Source organism: Ostrinia nubilalis, chromosome 6 (genome assembly GCF_963855985.1).
Source record: "Ostrinia nubilalis chromosome 6, ilOstNubi1.1, whole genome shotgun sequence".
Classification (NCBI taxonomy): domain Eukaryota; kingdom Metazoa; phylum Arthropoda; class Insecta; order Lepidoptera; family Crambidae; genus Ostrinia; species Ostrinia nubilalis.
In genome coordinates, this window is record NC_087093.1 from 17,908,042 (window position 1) to 17,925,368 (window position 17,327).

The 17,327-nt window shown below is 41.5% G+C and overlaps 2 protein-coding genes across 2 annotated transcripts; both read right to left on the reverse strand.

Moving 5' to 3' along the window:
• Positions 1 to 584: 584 nt before the first annotated feature.
• LOC135072737 (3-oxoacyl-[acyl-carrier-protein] reductase FabG-like) lies at positions 585 to 14,012 on the reverse strand. The gene is made up of 4 exons (XM_063966766.1): positions 13,528 to 14,012; positions 2,063 to 2,288; positions 1,487 to 1,573; positions 585 to 942 (listed from the first exon to the last, which is right to left on the reverse strand). The coding sequence occupies exons 1-4, from the start codon at positions 13,779 to 13,781 to the stop codon at positions 703 to 705; spliced, it is 807 nt and encodes a 268-aa protein (XP_063822836.1). The 5' UTR covers positions 13,782 to 14,012; the 3' UTR covers positions 585 to 702.
• A 346-nt stretch (positions 14,013 to 14,358) lies between these two features.
• On the reverse strand, positions 14,359 to 17,227 carry LOC135072736 (myb-like protein D). The gene is made up of 2 exons (XM_063966765.1): positions 16,941 to 17,227; positions 14,359 to 16,828 (listed from the first exon to the last, which is right to left on the reverse strand). Exon 2 carries the CDS (start codon positions 16,708 to 16,710, stop codon positions 15,103 to 15,105), a length of 1,608 nt encoding a protein of 535 aa, XP_063822835.1. The 5' UTR covers positions 16,711 to 16,828; positions 16,941 to 17,227; the 3' UTR covers positions 14,359 to 15,102.
• Positions 17,228 to 17,327: the final 100 nt, after the last annotated feature.

Here is a 17,327-nt window from a genome sequence, read left to right on the forward strand (position 1 = left end):
AAATATAGCTTGGTTATGAGTAACCAATACCTACTACCTATACCGCATGTAATCCTGTCTCATTCTATAATATAATAATATGGCCGCCTGAATAAACTTGAGTGAAAAACTGTTTCCATTGTCTCAATTGCATCAAAAGCTCCAAACAAATCATTTAATTCAGTTTCCATTTTGCCGAATAGGCGTGATTGACAATATGCGTGACAGTTGTGGTGACAGTGACAATCTGCACGCGCAGTGATCGCCATCGCGGTCGCGGCAGTGTGAAACAACTTTTGCACGCGCAGTGGTCGCCATCGCCATCGCCATCGCTGCACGCGTTGGTTTGTCCGAACCTTAAAAGCGCGCGTAATTAACCATCCGCACGCCACGTTAATCTGTCGTTTTTTCCCGCTCCCGAATTCAAATGAATGACATTTGTAGCAATACTGGCACTGAACAGCAGCTTATTGGCCATAGGTAGATTATGAATATTAAAACATTCATAGGCTTAATAACAATAACAATAACTTAAACACCCGTTAAACACTTGTTTTAATTATCGTTTGGTATAAAAATGTACCTAATTATTCAAACTAATGATAAACATGTTTTTAAGTTCTTTGTAACCGTCAGAGTTTTTAAATTAACAACATTTTTGGTCCATTTTATTGTATTCATAAAGCATTTTCAAGTTGATAATTTCTATTAAGCACTGAAGTGCTACTTCATCTGCTTCTGCATCAGCCCGCCGACGCTGGAGTATTGCAGGCCTCCGTCGACCTGCACCACGGTGCCGGTGACGAGCGCGCTGAGCTCGTCGCTGGCCAGGTGCGCCACCATCTTGGCGATGTCCTCTCCCGAGCACACGCGCCCCAGCGGGATGGAGCCCGAGGCCTCCTGCAGCCACGCCTGGTACTGCTCCTCCGTGTAGTCCGTGAGACGCTGCACGAACTTGCTTATCTGGGGATTGCGATAAAAAATAAAATATGAGGACAAAACTGACGGCCGATGGGGCAGCAAGGTTCTGGAATGGAGGCCACGTACCGGAAAACGCAGCGTGGGACGTCCACCCACAAGGTGGACCGACGACCTGATAAAGGTAGCAGGAAGGCGCTGGATGCAGGCCGCTACCAACCGTGCGATGTGGAAGTCATTGGGGGAGGCCTATGTTCAGCAGTGGACGTCCTGTGGCTGAAATGATGATGATGATGATGACAAAAGAAAGATTGAGGAGTGATTACCCAAAGGGCGATGGAGCGTGCTATGCTTGCGGTTTAATATGAGGACAAAAGAAACATTCAGGAGTGATTATACCACCCAAAGGGCATGCTATGCTCGGAGTTTTCTTACGTGTTGGAATCTGAAATGAGGAGATCCGCAGAAAAACCAGAGTGACCGACATAGCTCACTGAATTGCTAAACGTGGCAGTGCTCTACGAGCTACGTAGAGCTGATGGCCGTTGGGGCTGAAAAGTTCTCGAGTGGAAGTAGATTATGTACTCACAGTGACACCGGGGCTGACGGTGTTGACGCGCACACCCAGCGGCGCCAGCTCCAGCGCGATGAGCTTCGAGAAGTGGTCCAGCGCCGCCTGCAAGCGAACATGGCCTTTATTGCACTTCTTACATAAAACCTGACATCATATGCATGGACATTTCCAATGTTGTATTCATGGTTTAGCTACCCAATTCTTAAGGAGACGACTCCTACCATAGCATTTCTATTTCATACTTCGACGCTTCTTCGGTGTCTTAAAACGCTTCATTAGTAGGTAGGCGTGTAGTATTTTGGCGCTCTTGGTCAATTGAGTCTACCTCGGTGCCAGCACTGTTTTACACCCCACGCCACGCATATTTAAAAAAATATATTCTTGAATCGCAATGCGCTCTCTAGTCCCAATTAGGCAAAAATTGTAATAGGACACTACTTTATTAATGACCAGATAACAGAACATAAATTGGCGGAGGTATACTTATGTCCAGCAGTGGACGCATGGAAGCATCGGCCGTGGCTGGTTACCAGTTCAGCCCGTGCCCGCCCGCACCCGTGAGCTAACGCTAAAACGCGAGTAAATAAATACCTTGGACATGGCGTAGGGCAGACTGCCCACAGACACGCAGGTGCCGGCGATGCTGGAGATGTTGACGATGTTGCCTTTGCTCTTGACGAGCGCGGGCACGAGCTGGCGCGTGAGGTTGTACACGCCGCGCACGTTGGTGCTGAACACGCGGTCGAAGGTCTCCATGTCGGCGCGCTGGATGCACGTGCGCGCGCCCACGCCCACGTTGTTGATCAGCACATCTAGCCTGAAAGATTGAGAAACCTTTTCAACACACATTCATAAGAAATTCATCAGCTAAAGTAGGACCTAATTAATCTTGTGAGTACGGTAAATGAGCGGGACATTTAAAAATGTCCAGACACTGGAGTGCACTGGATTTCAGCGGATATCCCGTTACTTCATTCATTCTTTCCGACAGGAACGTAAATTACGCAGTCTCCCTCTCCTACGTTCGTTTCATTTCAGCCAATTGACGTCCACAGCTGGACAAAATCCTGCCGCCAAGGATTTTTTCAATCGCTCTTGCACTGCCCGCGTCCAGACCTTCCTGCGACCTACACCAGATCGTCGGTCCACCTATTGGGAAGGCTGTCTTCCGGCAAGTGGTCACCACACGAGAACGAACTTTTCAGCCCCAACGGCCATCAGCATCAGCTCTACGAGCTACTACCTTATGTGCTCTGGCCACTGCCACTTGAGTTTGGTAAAGGTCGATTTTGAACCTAGTATCATTTGGTCAGCACGACCCTCTAATTTACCAGAAGCAATATGAGGATTATCTAGTACTTAGGCCTACACAGAATTATAAAAGTAGGGAAGTAGGACTCTCCACGCTATGGAGCACGCTATACTTACGAGCACAGCACAATAATCTCGTGTTCTTATTACCTACATAAAACTCCAGTAAACCATACAACAAGTCAGATTATCTACTGAAGCCGAATTTCATTAGGTAAATACCTACCTAAGTAACGTAATTTATAACAGGAAATGCGGTCCTAATAATTTGAATATTATTAGTTATTACCTAGTGTTGTTTGATAGCAGATACGAGTATCTCTGAAATTACATAAATAAATTCGAATAACAAATTTTCAAATTAAAACAGCACGCCCGCGTCTTTCCATTCTATACATAGCCAGAACGCAAGGGTGTGAAACTAATCGAGTATAGTTTGGCAGTGAACGGAAAACCGATTTATAAGGATAACCGGTATAAACGGTTACAGATTCATTTGGAAACCTTTTGATGCGGTTACGTGTTAATACTGTTAACACTTTCAATAGGTTAATTAAATGGTCCCAAAACCGAAATAAAACGGTTACCGATTAAAACTGTATACCAAATTAAACCGATATGTATTTCGGTTTTAAATGTTACGAACAAGTAACAGAGTGAGACAAAATCTGTGAGCCAAAGTTTGAAATAAAAAATCTGTACGGTTCCTTTGCTTTAGTTTATAATTATTGTTTTTTCATAAAATTGGCTCCTTCGAATATGAACATAATAAAGTTTTTTTGTTTTGAATTATTTGTTATATGCAATCAAACGTTAACGCGAAAAAGAGATGAAAATAGTAGGCGGCCTCTTTACCCGCTCGCTTAGTTTTCGATTCGCGGTGCATTTGATGTTGACTACTGCCGGGCGCCGGCGTTTGTGCTGTTTTGAATCGTTCTACCTCATAATCGGTGACTCTTAGGAAAAAGGGGTAAAGACAATTTTAATAGATAATTTTTTGATCTAGTATTATTTCTTATCTATTTTAATGATAAGTTTACTACTTGGCCAAAAAATGCAAAAAACTTGGGACCTCGAAAACTTTTTTTTTAAATGACGGATCGTTGGGGATTTTTGACATTTCATTAATGATGGTGTTCTCAACATTCACACAAATTTTCAGCTCTATGCGAATTATTATCCTGATGATGGAGTCCGGAGGTGGCCATAGGAACTCCTAAACGAAAAGGCGGAATCGCATCGAGTTTGGGTTCGTTGGATTTGTCTTTTTGAGCAGTTTAGTGCTAGATGATCTCCAGGGTCCTTATGATGGATTAGGGAGGGGGCTATAGAAACTCCTAAACGAAACGGCAGAAACTCATCGAGTTTGGGTTCGTTGGATTTGTCTTTTCGAGCAGTTTAGTGCTAGATGATGTCCAGGGTCCTGATGATGGATTTGGGAGGTGGCCATAGGAAATCCTAAACGAAAAGGCAGAAACTCATCGAGTTTGGGTTCGTTGGATTTGCCTTTTCAAGCAGTTTAGTGCTAGATGATTTTTTTTTAAGGTACGCGCGCTGGTTGCATGGAGAGCTTTTCCAGCTACACCGGGCAGAGTGGCGAGTACAGAAGGTACTCTAACCGTTTGGCGATCGTCGGTGCGTGTGTCGACGAGGCCGAGTGTGGGCTCCGCGAAGCGAAGCCCAGGCTCGTCCGCGTCGGTCGCAGACCGACGTTCGCGATCGGGCCGTATCGAGCGCATAAGGCGCCCGATCAGTGGCGAACCCAACTAGAGAGTCGCCCACCGCGGTGTTGGACCAAAGTCCAGCCTGCGGTGGGCTCACTTTAGTGGGCCCGATCGAGGGGGACTACGGACGCGGCCTGAGGGCGCCCCGGTAGGCTCGGACCTCGGCTCAGGCCGTGTCCGGGGGACGGATTGGGGAGAACAGGCACGGTACATGTCTGTACCGTCCAAAATGAAAAGCTCAAGACGCGTCTGAGGTGCGGAGCGAACGATAATCTCTGGTCGAGGGTGACACCTAAGTACAGTCACGGAATGAAAAGGTTCGTCAGTTTTCAAATTGATTCCTTTAACGAATCACGAGCACATATTACCTTTTGAAACTATGTTACAGAATAATCTCGAGTTAGAGAAAATAATCTTTAACTGTTCGCCAGTGAAGTTCAAAATTATTCAGATCAAAGTTGTTTGACGATTAAACTTGTCAAGAAGATTATTATGATTGATAAACTAAAACCTTTTTGTTGGTTCAACCTGCCATTATCTATTAAATAAAAAAAACTATATTTTGTAACATTGCACTGATGGGATGGAAAAATAAACAAGCAAAACCTTATTCGTTAGCAAACGTCATACCTATTTATTTAAATGTTAGCAGCACTGTTTCTTGCACGGTTATGTTGGCAGGTTTGACTCTAGTGCAAGCGAAAACCGACACTAAGGTGACGAACCTTTTCATTCCGCGACTGTACTTGGCCTCACTCTTCCAAGGAATAGTTTGGTCAAATAAGGTGAGATGGGTGGGGACATTAGGACGAGTGCGAACCGGAGGACGTTTGCAACGACGACGTTTGACGACACTGCTGCACTCTTTTCGGGATTTACCGCGATACGCCACTACCTGAACCCTTCCCCTAATTGTGTGACTGCGCGTTGGAGCGCCAAGATGACGTAATTCCGATTACGTCCGGACTTGTAGAGTGCGGTGTCGTCCGCAAAGAGGGCTAAATCAGTATTCGGATATTTGGGGTTGTCATTGACGTACAATGAAAAAAGAATGGGTGCTAGATGATGTCCAGGGTCCTGCTGATGGAGTCAGGAGGTGGCCATAGGAACTCCTAAACGAAACGGCGGAATCTTATCGAGTTTGGGTTCGTTGGATTCGACTTCTGGGGCACTTTGGTGCTAAATAATCATCCAGAGATTGAGATACAACTAAAAAGTGTAAAATAAAATAATTATAATAAAAAAATACTTTTTTAAAAACAAGCTTTATCCTGAAATGCAGTTGTACTAAAACGAAAAAAATAATTATATGCTTGGTTCAAAGAATTTCGAAAGCTTGTAGCGCAAACAGAAAAAAAGAGGAATAAATTCCATGCGTGATATTATAATTTTTTATTTTATTACAAGTACTTAGGTTAGTAAATCGCATAAATTACCTTTAATTTATTCCTACATTCACTAAGCTGCGACTCTGCCTCCGCCGACCACGTAGGTCCGCAACGAAACAGCCTGTGCTGATAAACGTGGATAGGCTGAATGATCGCGAGGCCAGGGGGAGAAATATGCTGAAGCCTTGTCCAAGAAGCTATTTCCAGTCAAAGAGACAGATGATGTCAGTGCTGCTTGGGGATGTTTGTCATCTCATCTCTTGGAAACCGCTTCCGTTGCCTTGGGTATGAAATACCGACGTAATGAAGACTGGTTAGATGAGAACGATGGGGTTCTCAGGGCAGCACTCGACAAACATCGAAATCTCTTGCAAAAGCATAGAAGACGAGGTGGAAGTGTCGCGGTAGTCAAAGAAAGTGACTTTGAACTGCGTAGGCTGTCTCGACAAATAAAAGACAAGTGGTGGCGGGACAAAGCTTGTCACATGCAGTGGCTCGCTGACACAAACCAACTTGGGGAGTTCTACTGCGAGGTACGTAAGCTGATTGGTACACCATATCGGGCAAAAGTACCCTTGAGGTCTGTAGACGGTACGCAATTACTGACAAGTAAGGAAGATGTACTAAGGCGTTGGGCCGAACACTTCAATACTTTGCTCAACGTAGATCGATCAACTGATCTTAATAATATCAGCTTAATGCCTCAACTCCCTCTAGCCACTGAGTTGGATGAGCCCCTGACTTGTGGGGAGGTTGTCACTGCCATCAGGCAGCAGCAAAACAAGCGGGCGGTTGGCATTGACCTTATACCGGGAGAGCTGCTCAAGTGCGGGGGTGAGGAGTTGCATAAGTTGGTTTGGGAACTATTTGTTCGCATGTGGGAGGAAGAGCGAGTACCCGAAAGCTTTAAAGTATCTCGCATCAGTGCCCTGTACAAGAACAAAGGGGACCGTTCCGACTGCAACTCTTACCGTGGTATTTCGCTTCTGTCATCCCCTGGAAAGGCCTTTGCCAGAGTCCTTTTAAACCGCCTAAAGGATTTGTCAGAACGGATCCTGCCCGAAACCCAGTTTGGCTTCCGACCTGACCGAGGTACCTGTGAAGCTATCTTCTCCGTGCGTCAATTACAGGAAAAAAGCAGAGAGCAGGGTCGTCAGCTATATCTCTGCTTTGTTGACTTGGAGAAAGCGTTCGATAGTGTGCCTCGTGAAGCTCTCTGGATGGTGCTGGGAAAATTAGGGTGCACGGGAAAGTATGTGAGACTTCTAAGACTCCTTCACGACGATATGCAGTGCTGCGTCGCCGTAGACGGCGAACAGTCAGATTTCTTCCCCGTTACCTGTGGGGTGAAACAAGGGTGTGTGCTAGCGCCCACACTGTTTGCTCTATACTTTGCGGTGGTAGTCAAAGAGGTTCTACAAACTGTTTCTGAGGGAGTCCGCATCCGTTTTCGCACAGATGGCAGCCTGTTCAACTTAGCCAGACTTAAGGCGCGCACTAAAGTCTCGTATGCACTGATCACTGAGATCATGTATGCTGATGATTTGTGCTTTCTAGCAGAATCCTCAGAAGGCCTGCAACAGCTGATATCCGTCTTTCACCAGGCATGCCGCAAGTTCGGCCTGAAGATAAGTGTCAAGAAGACAGAAGTGATGTCTTTGGACACAAATGACCACGAGTCTCTAAGCATTATGCTTGGTGAGGATGTACTGAAACAGGTGGATAAGTTCCGATATCTGGGGAGTACTATAACATCCAAATGTGATCTTGATACCGAGATCAGCAGCAGGATCAGTGCTGCAGCTGCAGCATTTGGGAAGCTGCGTTCCAAGGTTTTCTGCTCGCATGACCTAAAGCTGGCTACAAAAATTTCAATATACATGGCGGTTGTGCTGCCAAACCTACTGTACTCCTCCGAGGCGTGGTGCGTGTATCGCCACCATATACGCACACTGGATCGTTTCCACCTCAAATGCCTTCGCACCATCATGAAGATCAGATGGTCTGATCGAGTGCGCAATACCGAGGTGCTACGACGAGCCCATGTGGGTGGCATTGAGGCCTATATAATGCGTCGCCAACTTCGATGGTGTGGTCACGTATCACGTATGACGGAAGAGAGAGTGGCGAAGCGCATCTTCTACTCTGAACTTGAGGAGGGTAAGCGGAAACATGGCGGTCAACTCCTCAGGTACAAAGATGTACAGAAGCGGCACATGAAAAGATGCAACATTGAGCCCTCTCAGTGGGAAGGTTTGGCAGCACAGCGTCCAGAATGGCGGGAGATTGTGAAAAGGCAAGTCCACGAGTTCGAGGTGCAGCGTACGACTGAACTCGACGCGAAGCGCGATGACTTGAAGGCCCGTCCATCTGCCGCCTTTCACTATAACTATGTTGGCGGCGTGCTCAGATACCCTCAATGCGCGAGGGATTTTACCGCGAAAATAGGCTACGTAAGCCATCTTCGGGCACACCAGCGCCGCCAAGACAGCTAGGAGTCGGAGTGGTCGCCATGGCCGAAATCGGTCGGATGGATCATCATCATATCCTGATAACATAAAAACAGTAATAATGCTAAATAACAGGCGATACTAAAAAAATACATAAAAAATACACAAAAAAGGCCAACAAATAATAAAAAATGATACTTTTTGAAAAAAAAACTGCTTTAAAATTCGTGTTTTTTTTTTGGTTATTTGATAAATTTCTCCAAAAAATGCCCCTATAACAGGTGGTTTTTATTACTTTGTATTATTCTTTATCGTATTGTCTTTGTAAAACCAAAAATCGCATGTCTATCCTTTTCACAATATTTGCTTTTGCTATGATCGTTTGAACAAAGGCCTGCCATAACATTATTCTCAGCTACAGATAGAGACAATTTTAATTTTAACTAAAATGCTTATTTTACTTCGAAATCTTTTGTTTTTATTTGAAATCTAACTTGTCTTTATCAAAATAACAAATCTAGAGCCATTTTCAGTTTCGTTGTTAACGAAGCGTTGAATGGCGCGCCCGGAGAGGCTTACTTCAAACGATCATTGCAAACGTTGTGATAGGGATAGAGACATGCGATTTTTGGTTTTACGAAGGTAATACGATAGAGTATAATACAAAATAATAAAAACCACCGGTTATAGGGGCATTTTTTGGAGAAATTTATCAAATAACCAAAAAAACACGAATTTAAAAGCAGTTTTTTTTTTTTCAAAAAGTATCATTTTTTATTAGGGGAGAGGGGGGCATAGTGGAAGGGGTGGGCAAAGCGAAAAATTTGATTTTACCAACACTCTTTCACCCAACGGCACTCGTGCTTCACGTAAGCCAAGCACAGGGCCGACCAAGGTCATTGACCAAAATCAGTCCGGCTAGCGCCACCGAGCAGGCTACATGACTGCGCGATGTAGATCGAGTGAGTTTCTTACGAAATTCAAGGATTTTGGAAACTGGATATTATTGTGAAAAGTGAGTAGTGATGGTATTTTTATTATTTAAATCTAATATCTGTTTATCATAGATTCCTTTGACATTTTGTAGATTAAACAAATTTTAATACTTTCTTAGTTATCAATTGAAAACTGTAATTATTATCAAAAAGGCAAAGTGGAAAATATTACAAGGGGGCAAAGTGGAATGATTCCCACATAGAAATATTTAATTTGTTTTTTCAGATGGTTCATAATTATTACAAAAGTAAAACGAACCAAGGCTCATGGAGAGAAGATCAAATGAGAAGAGCGATGGAGGAAGCGAGTCTTACTACGATTAGTTCGGCATCACAAAATATGGTATCCTAATTGGAACTCTTCATTGTCATTTGAAATCTGGTGATGCATCGAAGAAGATTGATGGGTTTCGTCCAGTATTTTTCAAAAAAACTGGAGCAAAAAATATATGATCTTGCAGTAGTAAGGGACAAGGTTTTTTATGGCCTAAAACAGTTCCTAATTACTAAATAAGTTGTTTATGTTATTTCATTTAATTGACCTCATTAGCAAAATGCTCAAATACAGTTGATAAACGCTTAATAAGTGCCTTTTTCACTTTGCCCAATGTGCAATTCCACTTTACCCTTGTGATAAGGGCAAAGCGGAAAATTATAGACTATAAAAAAAACTTATTTTATGCCAAAATAGTTAATAATTCGTAATTTTTTTTAGAGTTATCTATAATATAATACTTGTAGTATCATTTCGATTAAAACTAGTCTTCGTAACTTATCTGGTTCTTTTTATTTTTTCGATTGAAGTTAAGTACTCCACTATGCCCCCCCTTCCCCTATTTGTTGGCATTTTTTGTGTATTTTATGTATTTTTTTAGTATTGCCTGTTATTTAGCATTTTACTGTTTTTATTTTATCAGGATATACCGCTTAGTTTAAAAGTTATTACGTTTTCCTTAAAATAAGTAATTGGAAGAAAAAAAATTCTATAATAAATTTAAAAAAAAAATCAAAATAATGACCTCTTTTTTGTCGATAAAAATACGTCTAGTTTCATCTATTTTCATATGTACACTTTAACGTGACTCACACTGTATTTTCAAAATAACTATCAGGGGGTGATTAGTGATCGATACTGATGCTAAAAATGCAATCAGTAAAATTTTTGTCTGTCTGTCTGTATGTTCCTTATAGAAACAAAAACTACTCGACGGATTTTAACGAAACTTGGTACAATTATTCTTCATACTCCTGGGCGGGTTATAGTATACTTAGGAATTCCCACGGGAACGGGAATTAGCGGGAAAATCCTTTTGTATGAAAAATCTAAACCGCTTCAATTAGACGCTTGAAATTTGGCTTGCAGGTACCTTAGTAAACTTAAAGCTTAGTTACAACAGGATATTGCAAAATTCCCACGGGAACGGGAGTTAGCGGGAAAAAACATTTGTATGAAAAAATCTAAATCGCGTAAGACAGATGAAGGGGGTAAAACGGGATCCACGCGTACGAAGTCGCGGGCGGCCGCTAGTTTTTCTATAAATTTTTGGCTTTACACACACACAATTGTTTTTCTCCGTCATTCCTATCCTATTTTAGCTTTTTTTTTACTAATAAACTCTTAAAATACATAACATGTTTATTTTAACCTTTGGGAATGCAATTATAAACAGAAACCCAACTGAAATTAAACATTTTACTCGAAATAAAATCGTATTCTTAACAAAATTACAAAATAATCAACTATTAACCAAGTATCTAAGTAGGTCTATAAAAACAATTCGATTGAAATTAACGCTCCTCTGTCCACGGGTTTGCTAGCCACTCAGATTCTTTCATCACTGGCACCCGGAGTGCAGACGAAGACGGTTCTGGAATTGTCAAGCCACTTGCATCAACTTCGTCTTCGTCGAGCCAAACAAATGAAAAATGACGACCAGACTATAATACAAACGAAAGATTCCCCGTAAAACGTAAAAGAAAAGGGTTGCCAATTTGGGAGTTTTAATTCCCTAAATTTTTGTTTAAAAAAAGAAACAATGTTACGTAATGTCTTGTAAGAAAGTCCCCCTCCCGCCCCTGTAACGCATCGTAACGTTTTACGAGACCAAATTGCGTTACGTAATACTTGAATGCTCCGCCACTCAAAATGTCTGTGGACAGCATTTGTTGCCTTACGCGGCATAATTATACAATATAACACTAATGTTCCAGTATAATAATTTATTAGTTAACTATTTCACATTCACAGTTTCTTTTCGTAATGTTTTTTTCACACTTCAATCAATCCACGCTGAAGCGCCGAGGCGAGCACAATGATGATTGGCATGAGTAAACAAACAAATAATAAAATAAGCGGCAAATGTAAAAAGTATATTTGTTTCATTACGCCTCATAGAAGTGAAAGAGACACGTGCGATGATCAAACGAGACGCGCCGCCCGCGCGGCGATCGGTTGTAACTTGTATGGCCGTAGAGCGCATAGTACATTTCGCGCGGTGGAAAGGCAAATGAAGGTACCTACCTACCTTTATAATTCGGTTAGGGTTAACCGCATGTAAAACTGTAACATATTTTTTCTGTTAACATATTTAATTTTGTGATCAATGTTAACATTAACCGATTGATAAGAAAACCGAAATTATACGGTATATTTCGGTTAGGGTTAACCCATTTTCTATAGGGTTAATAACAGATATATTTATGTTATTAACCCAACCCAAACGTTCACTGGTTTGGATGTGACTTTTTTTACTAAGCTCCTCCAAACTATACACGACCAGTACGCATACGCTGCGTACTGCTCGCGTATACTTTGTAGTGACTTAGGTCAATTATCTTACTCCAAAATATACATCGTCAGTACGCATACCTACGGACTAATCATGTATGTATTGTAATAAGTTCGCGATTACAATGTATACGCGAGTACTTAGTTGCATGCTCGTCATTTTGACTTATTTACCTCTCTTTCTATTACATATTAATTCATAACTGCGTGTCTACTTTAAACATTGAATCAATTTCGACACGTGCCATTGTTTTGATAAAGAGCTTTTTGGTGTTTCATATTCTGCCATAGAAAAGATATTTGTTTTGGGGCTGAATAACTCTGAAATTAAGAATTATGTATGTGAAAATGATTTTTGTTCTTGAGATAAAAGCTTATAAATAAAAATGAATATCCCTGGACATTTTACACTGCGCTTCTAGTCCCAAACTAAGCAAAGCTTGTACTATGGGTACTAGATAACGGATATAAACATACTTAAATACTTTTTTTGTAAATACATACTTATTATACATAGAAGACACCCAGTCCAATACAAAAAAATATCAAAATATGTTCATGCACACAAATTAATGTTTGTACTGTGCGGGAATCGAACCCGCTACCTCCGGAACAGTTATCCGTTTCGAACCACTACACCGAACGGTCGACAATTTTAGTTAATAATGCACGTTTAACTTTCTTCATTCACTCTCACTAATAAATAATTGTTATTTAATTTGAAATCTACCTAATCAATTTAATTTCAGAAACCACTTACATTAGTGTTATAAATCTAGATTTATTATAATAATATGTAGATTCAGTAAAATAATAATATTTTATGTAAAAATTAATTAATTTAAAAATGGCATCACCGTACGTGATCTACATAGGTAGTTCTTATTTCTAATCTCGAGGACAAAGCAAGAGCATAATATCTAATAAATGTAATAATTTTAAATATAATTCCATATTTTATTAAATCAAATAAACTAAACACACTCTAGTCAACTGTAAGTGGTGTAGTATAGTTTGGAGCGAAGACGGAATCCATCCACGACACAAACTATACACGATCAGTACGCAAAATTCGTGTTTAGTTTGTAGTGACCGACTTACAAAGAGACACTCCAAAATATACACGAGCAGTTTCCTATGGGTGCATTCTGGCCATGTATAGAACGGAAAGACGCAGCACGCCCATCCCACTACATACTTTTTAAAGCATTTTGTACGGGAAAACGTTTATTCTTTTATTTTAATTTTTCGTCAATTTTCGAGACGGACACAAATAGGTAGTACAACAAATCAAAATCCATGAAAATTGATTCATTGTGTTTGAACAAACACGTCTTTTAAAAAAACAAAGAATTACTTAATTAACATAAGACTTCGTTATCAAATGAACAATCTTTTACCTTCCAAAATGCGCGAGGGTGTCCTTGGCAGTTTTGTCGCAGCCGGCATCCGTGGCCAAGTCGGCTACGATCGCCAGCGGGGCCAGGCCTTTCTCGGCCTGGCAGCGCTTGGCCACGCTCCCCAGGTTCCCGGCGTCCCGGCCCACGATCGCCAAGTTCGCGCCAAGCTTCGCAAACAACAGCGCGATGGCCTCCCCGATTCCCGCGCTCGCGCCGGTCACCAACACAACTTTATTCGTAAAATCGGCAACCATCTTGATACTAATTTTGTTAAAACGTGAACTGCTGTACTCTTCTGAACCCGCGCTGAGCGAAATCTGATAAACAACGCAATTGTCACCGCAATTTATTTTAATGTTATCTAACCTCTTGAGACAATGCCGGATTCACAGATTCTACTCGTAATAGGCTAGCCACTTAAATATACATCGCATGTTTCCACTAAACTGTAATCACAAATAACACAGGGAACGAGCGGTGGCCGGTGTGCGATACGGTGCTTGTAGCTGTGCATGCTATCTGTGTGTGCATGTGTGACGTAATAGGTAGGACAAGTTTTTGTAATCGGTTTACGTAGGAAGTTAATTATATTGAAATAAAGTTACAATTTATATATTTCGCGCAAGAGGAAGATCCTCTAATAGCTCGCCAAGCAGATACAATCGGGAATAGAACTCGGGTCATCTAGTGATTAAATATTCCACAAAGCCATACAAGCTCAATATTCCAATAGACATTGTCTACATTATTAATATTATCTCTGTTGATATGATTAAATTGGCATTGTGGAATATTTACCACAGGTTTTGCTTTGTATAATAAAATCATAGATTGCATAACATTAAGTTTAATATGCAATTTTAAATACATAAAAGCAGATATTTTTTACACAATAATTTGATACAAACTGAACATAAGATATTTAAATATCTATTGCTATTTATAATAAAACGTCATTCCGGTCATGCTGCAACTTAGATCTAAATAAAATACAAGTGTATAATTATTATAATGGCACTTTTATAACAAAAATTTAACACAAATTTTATTTGTGTCATGCACACAAGTTTTTTAATAATAACATTCTAATTATTTTACATGCAGTTAATAGGCTAAGATAATGTGAGCATGACTATGATATTATTATTATTATTATTTAAAGGTATATTTTGAGTATACAATATACAGTAACTGAATGCAGGCACTGGGCTGGCAGAGACAGTCATTCTAAGGAATCGTTGATTATTATTATACCAAATGGACATCTCTACATTAGTCAAATGTTTTATAACAATCCCACATAACAAGCCCTGACTCTCTGTCTGATCGTTCATAAGTAAATAAAATTCATTAGATCGTTTTCATCAACATTCAGCACGGAACACATTAATTGAATATAACATTAGATAAAATTTCAAACATCAATAAATTAGTTACAAATCAATAACTCGAGCATTAGAACCTTCTTATGTGGAATGTCATCAATTCATTTATCCAAAACCAGTAAATATGCAGTCACTAACAAATTCTTCGTAAAAGTCACTAAAGTATACAGTCTTTAAATTGAATTATGCACTAACAGAAGAACTTCCTCTCCTTCAACGGCACATTGTCCTCGTCACTGTCCGAGAAACACGCCGCGAAACCACTTTTGTCTCTCAGGGAGTCCGGGCGCTCACCACAGCTCGGCTTCTTCACAGAGTCAACCTGCTTGTTGGCGCACCGCCGACGCTTGGGCCGGCCGCGCGGTTCCGAGCCCGAGGGCGTGGCCACGTTCAGGCTGGCCAGCGAGCTCACCTGCTCCATTGAGTTGCTCAGCACCAACACCGAGTTCTCGGCCTGCCTCACGGACAGCCCTATGCACTTCCCGCTTCTTGTACGGGATACGTTATCTTCAGGATTTTCCTTTCTCTCAGATTTGTTATTTGAGTTACTGATCTTCCTTCTTTTGTTCGGTGCCACCTTCTGCGGCGTGTCCTCCGGGGAACTGTTTTTGGTCCTCTTGGGGTACCTGGACGTCGCACTGCTCTTGGACTGGAATGAGATGTTCAGATTGGATGTTGCCGGCTTGTCTTCTGCATTGCAAGTGGCTTTTTTACCATTTTTAGTTTCTACAAACTTTAACAGGGAGGTGCTTTTATTTACCTTAGCAGACTTATCGTTGCTCTTCAAAGTGACCAAATTGACAATGTTTTGAGACGAGTCAGTGCTGCAATTTAGCATTGGGGTTTTTGGAAGCCCCGTATTGACTGACTTGTTCACACAAACCAACAATGTGTCATCTTTCTGTACGCTCCTCTGGGACTCCTTGATTATGTTTCTACCACCTTTATTTCTTAAATTTCTTTTAGCAGAATGGATCTTTGTGGAGCGAATATAGTTAGCAGTGAAACCAGACACATCACTGAGATCATCAAACTGACCGTTCACAGGTGTCCTAGCTGTTTTCTCATTACAATTCTGTTTTTCAATACTCTGGTCCCCGCCAGCGAGTGTTTCAAGTTTTCTAGTTCTACTAGCAGATTTCTCTTTGTCATTATTATATTTAGTATTGCTTCCGTTGATTATCTCACAGTTGTATGTTTCAAAGGAGTGATTGTTTTGACCATTGTTATTAGTCCTTTGAGCTTTACGCAAGCTTCTCCTGAGTGTTCCAGTCACCTTGGGAGTAGAAGTAGCAATTTTATTCTTCTTATGTATAGTCCGATTGGACTTAGACAATCTGGCCTTTTTAGACTTGCCTTTGATAGAAGAGTTCTTAATGTTGAAGTCCAGATCGGACCCGAGCGTGTCAGACTTACAGCTCTCCAGCAATGTCTGCTGGCTCTTTCTCTGGGACGTTTCAAAATATACATTTTGCTGTTTTTCTGTGGACACAGACTCATCATCGAGCAGAGATAACTTTCTTTTCTTCTTCTTCTTGGGTGAAGGTGTCTCTATAGTAATACTTTGAACACTTTTAGGTTTAGAGCAGTGTGCTTCCTCGCACTGCCTCTTTATCACATTGTCGTAGTTGTACAGGCAGGGGGCCTGCTTGGTGCAGATCCAGTAGGATATCTCGTCCATGCTGTTCATAAAGGGACCGTCGGCCGGCCGGGCCTGCTGCGCGGGCTCGCGGGGCGGGCGCGGCGCCCCCGGGCCGGGCGGAACAGGCGCGCGAGGCACTGAAAAGGTGTGGTCCATCCGCAATACGCTCGGATCGTCAACTCAGAGCTCCCGTCCGAGAACATACGACCGAGCCGCAACCGACGGCCGATCAATGCATTATTGTCCATTTTCTTAGACGTCCCATGCCATAAACCTGAAATAACAGACGCTTTCGTTGAGAACCACAAGCAACACGAAGGCATTATGATTTTGGGGGACTTCGAAGGTTAATAATCGAGTTTAACTGAATCCATGTGTTTACTTACGGTTTCAATAGCTACATTACGCAGTAGCATCGGTCACCATCAGGATCGGTCACCAGGAAAACCAGTAAAGAAAGCCAAGATTGAACCGCCAACTTTCAATGCTCATAAATCAAGAAAACAAACAGATATCAATACAAAGGGGTTATCAACGTTACAAGGTCAATAAATAAAAGAATACACCAAACATTAAAACTCGGTTTTAGCCGTTCAAAGCAACAAAAAACAGAAAGAAAAATATTTCATTTTGCGGCACAAAATGAAAACGATGTTGCCATTCTCTGTTTTTTAAGAATGTCAATAAAGCTTTGAGTTTTGTATTTTTAGACAGTCATAGAGAAAGGTAGATAATGCAATGCCTAAAGACCCGACTTGATCGAACGATTGTGT

Coding starts and splice junctions, on each gene's coding strand:
- LOC135072737 (XM_063966766.1), bottom strand. CDS start 13,781: ATGGTTGCCGATTTTACGAATAAAGTTGTGTTGGTGACCGGCGCGAGC. Junction 1,574..2,062: donor TGCCCTACGCCATGTCCAAG/GTATTTATTTAC, acceptor GTTCGCTTGCAG/GCGGCGCTGGACCACTTCTC. Junction 943..1,486: donor CCGTCAGCCCCGGTGTCACT/GTGAGTACATAA, acceptor CGCAATCCCCAG/ATAAGCAAGTTCGTGCAGCG.
- LOC135072736 (XM_063966765.1), bottom strand. CDS start 16,710: ATGGACCACACCTTTTCAGTGCCTCGCGCGCCTGTTCCGCCCGGCCCG.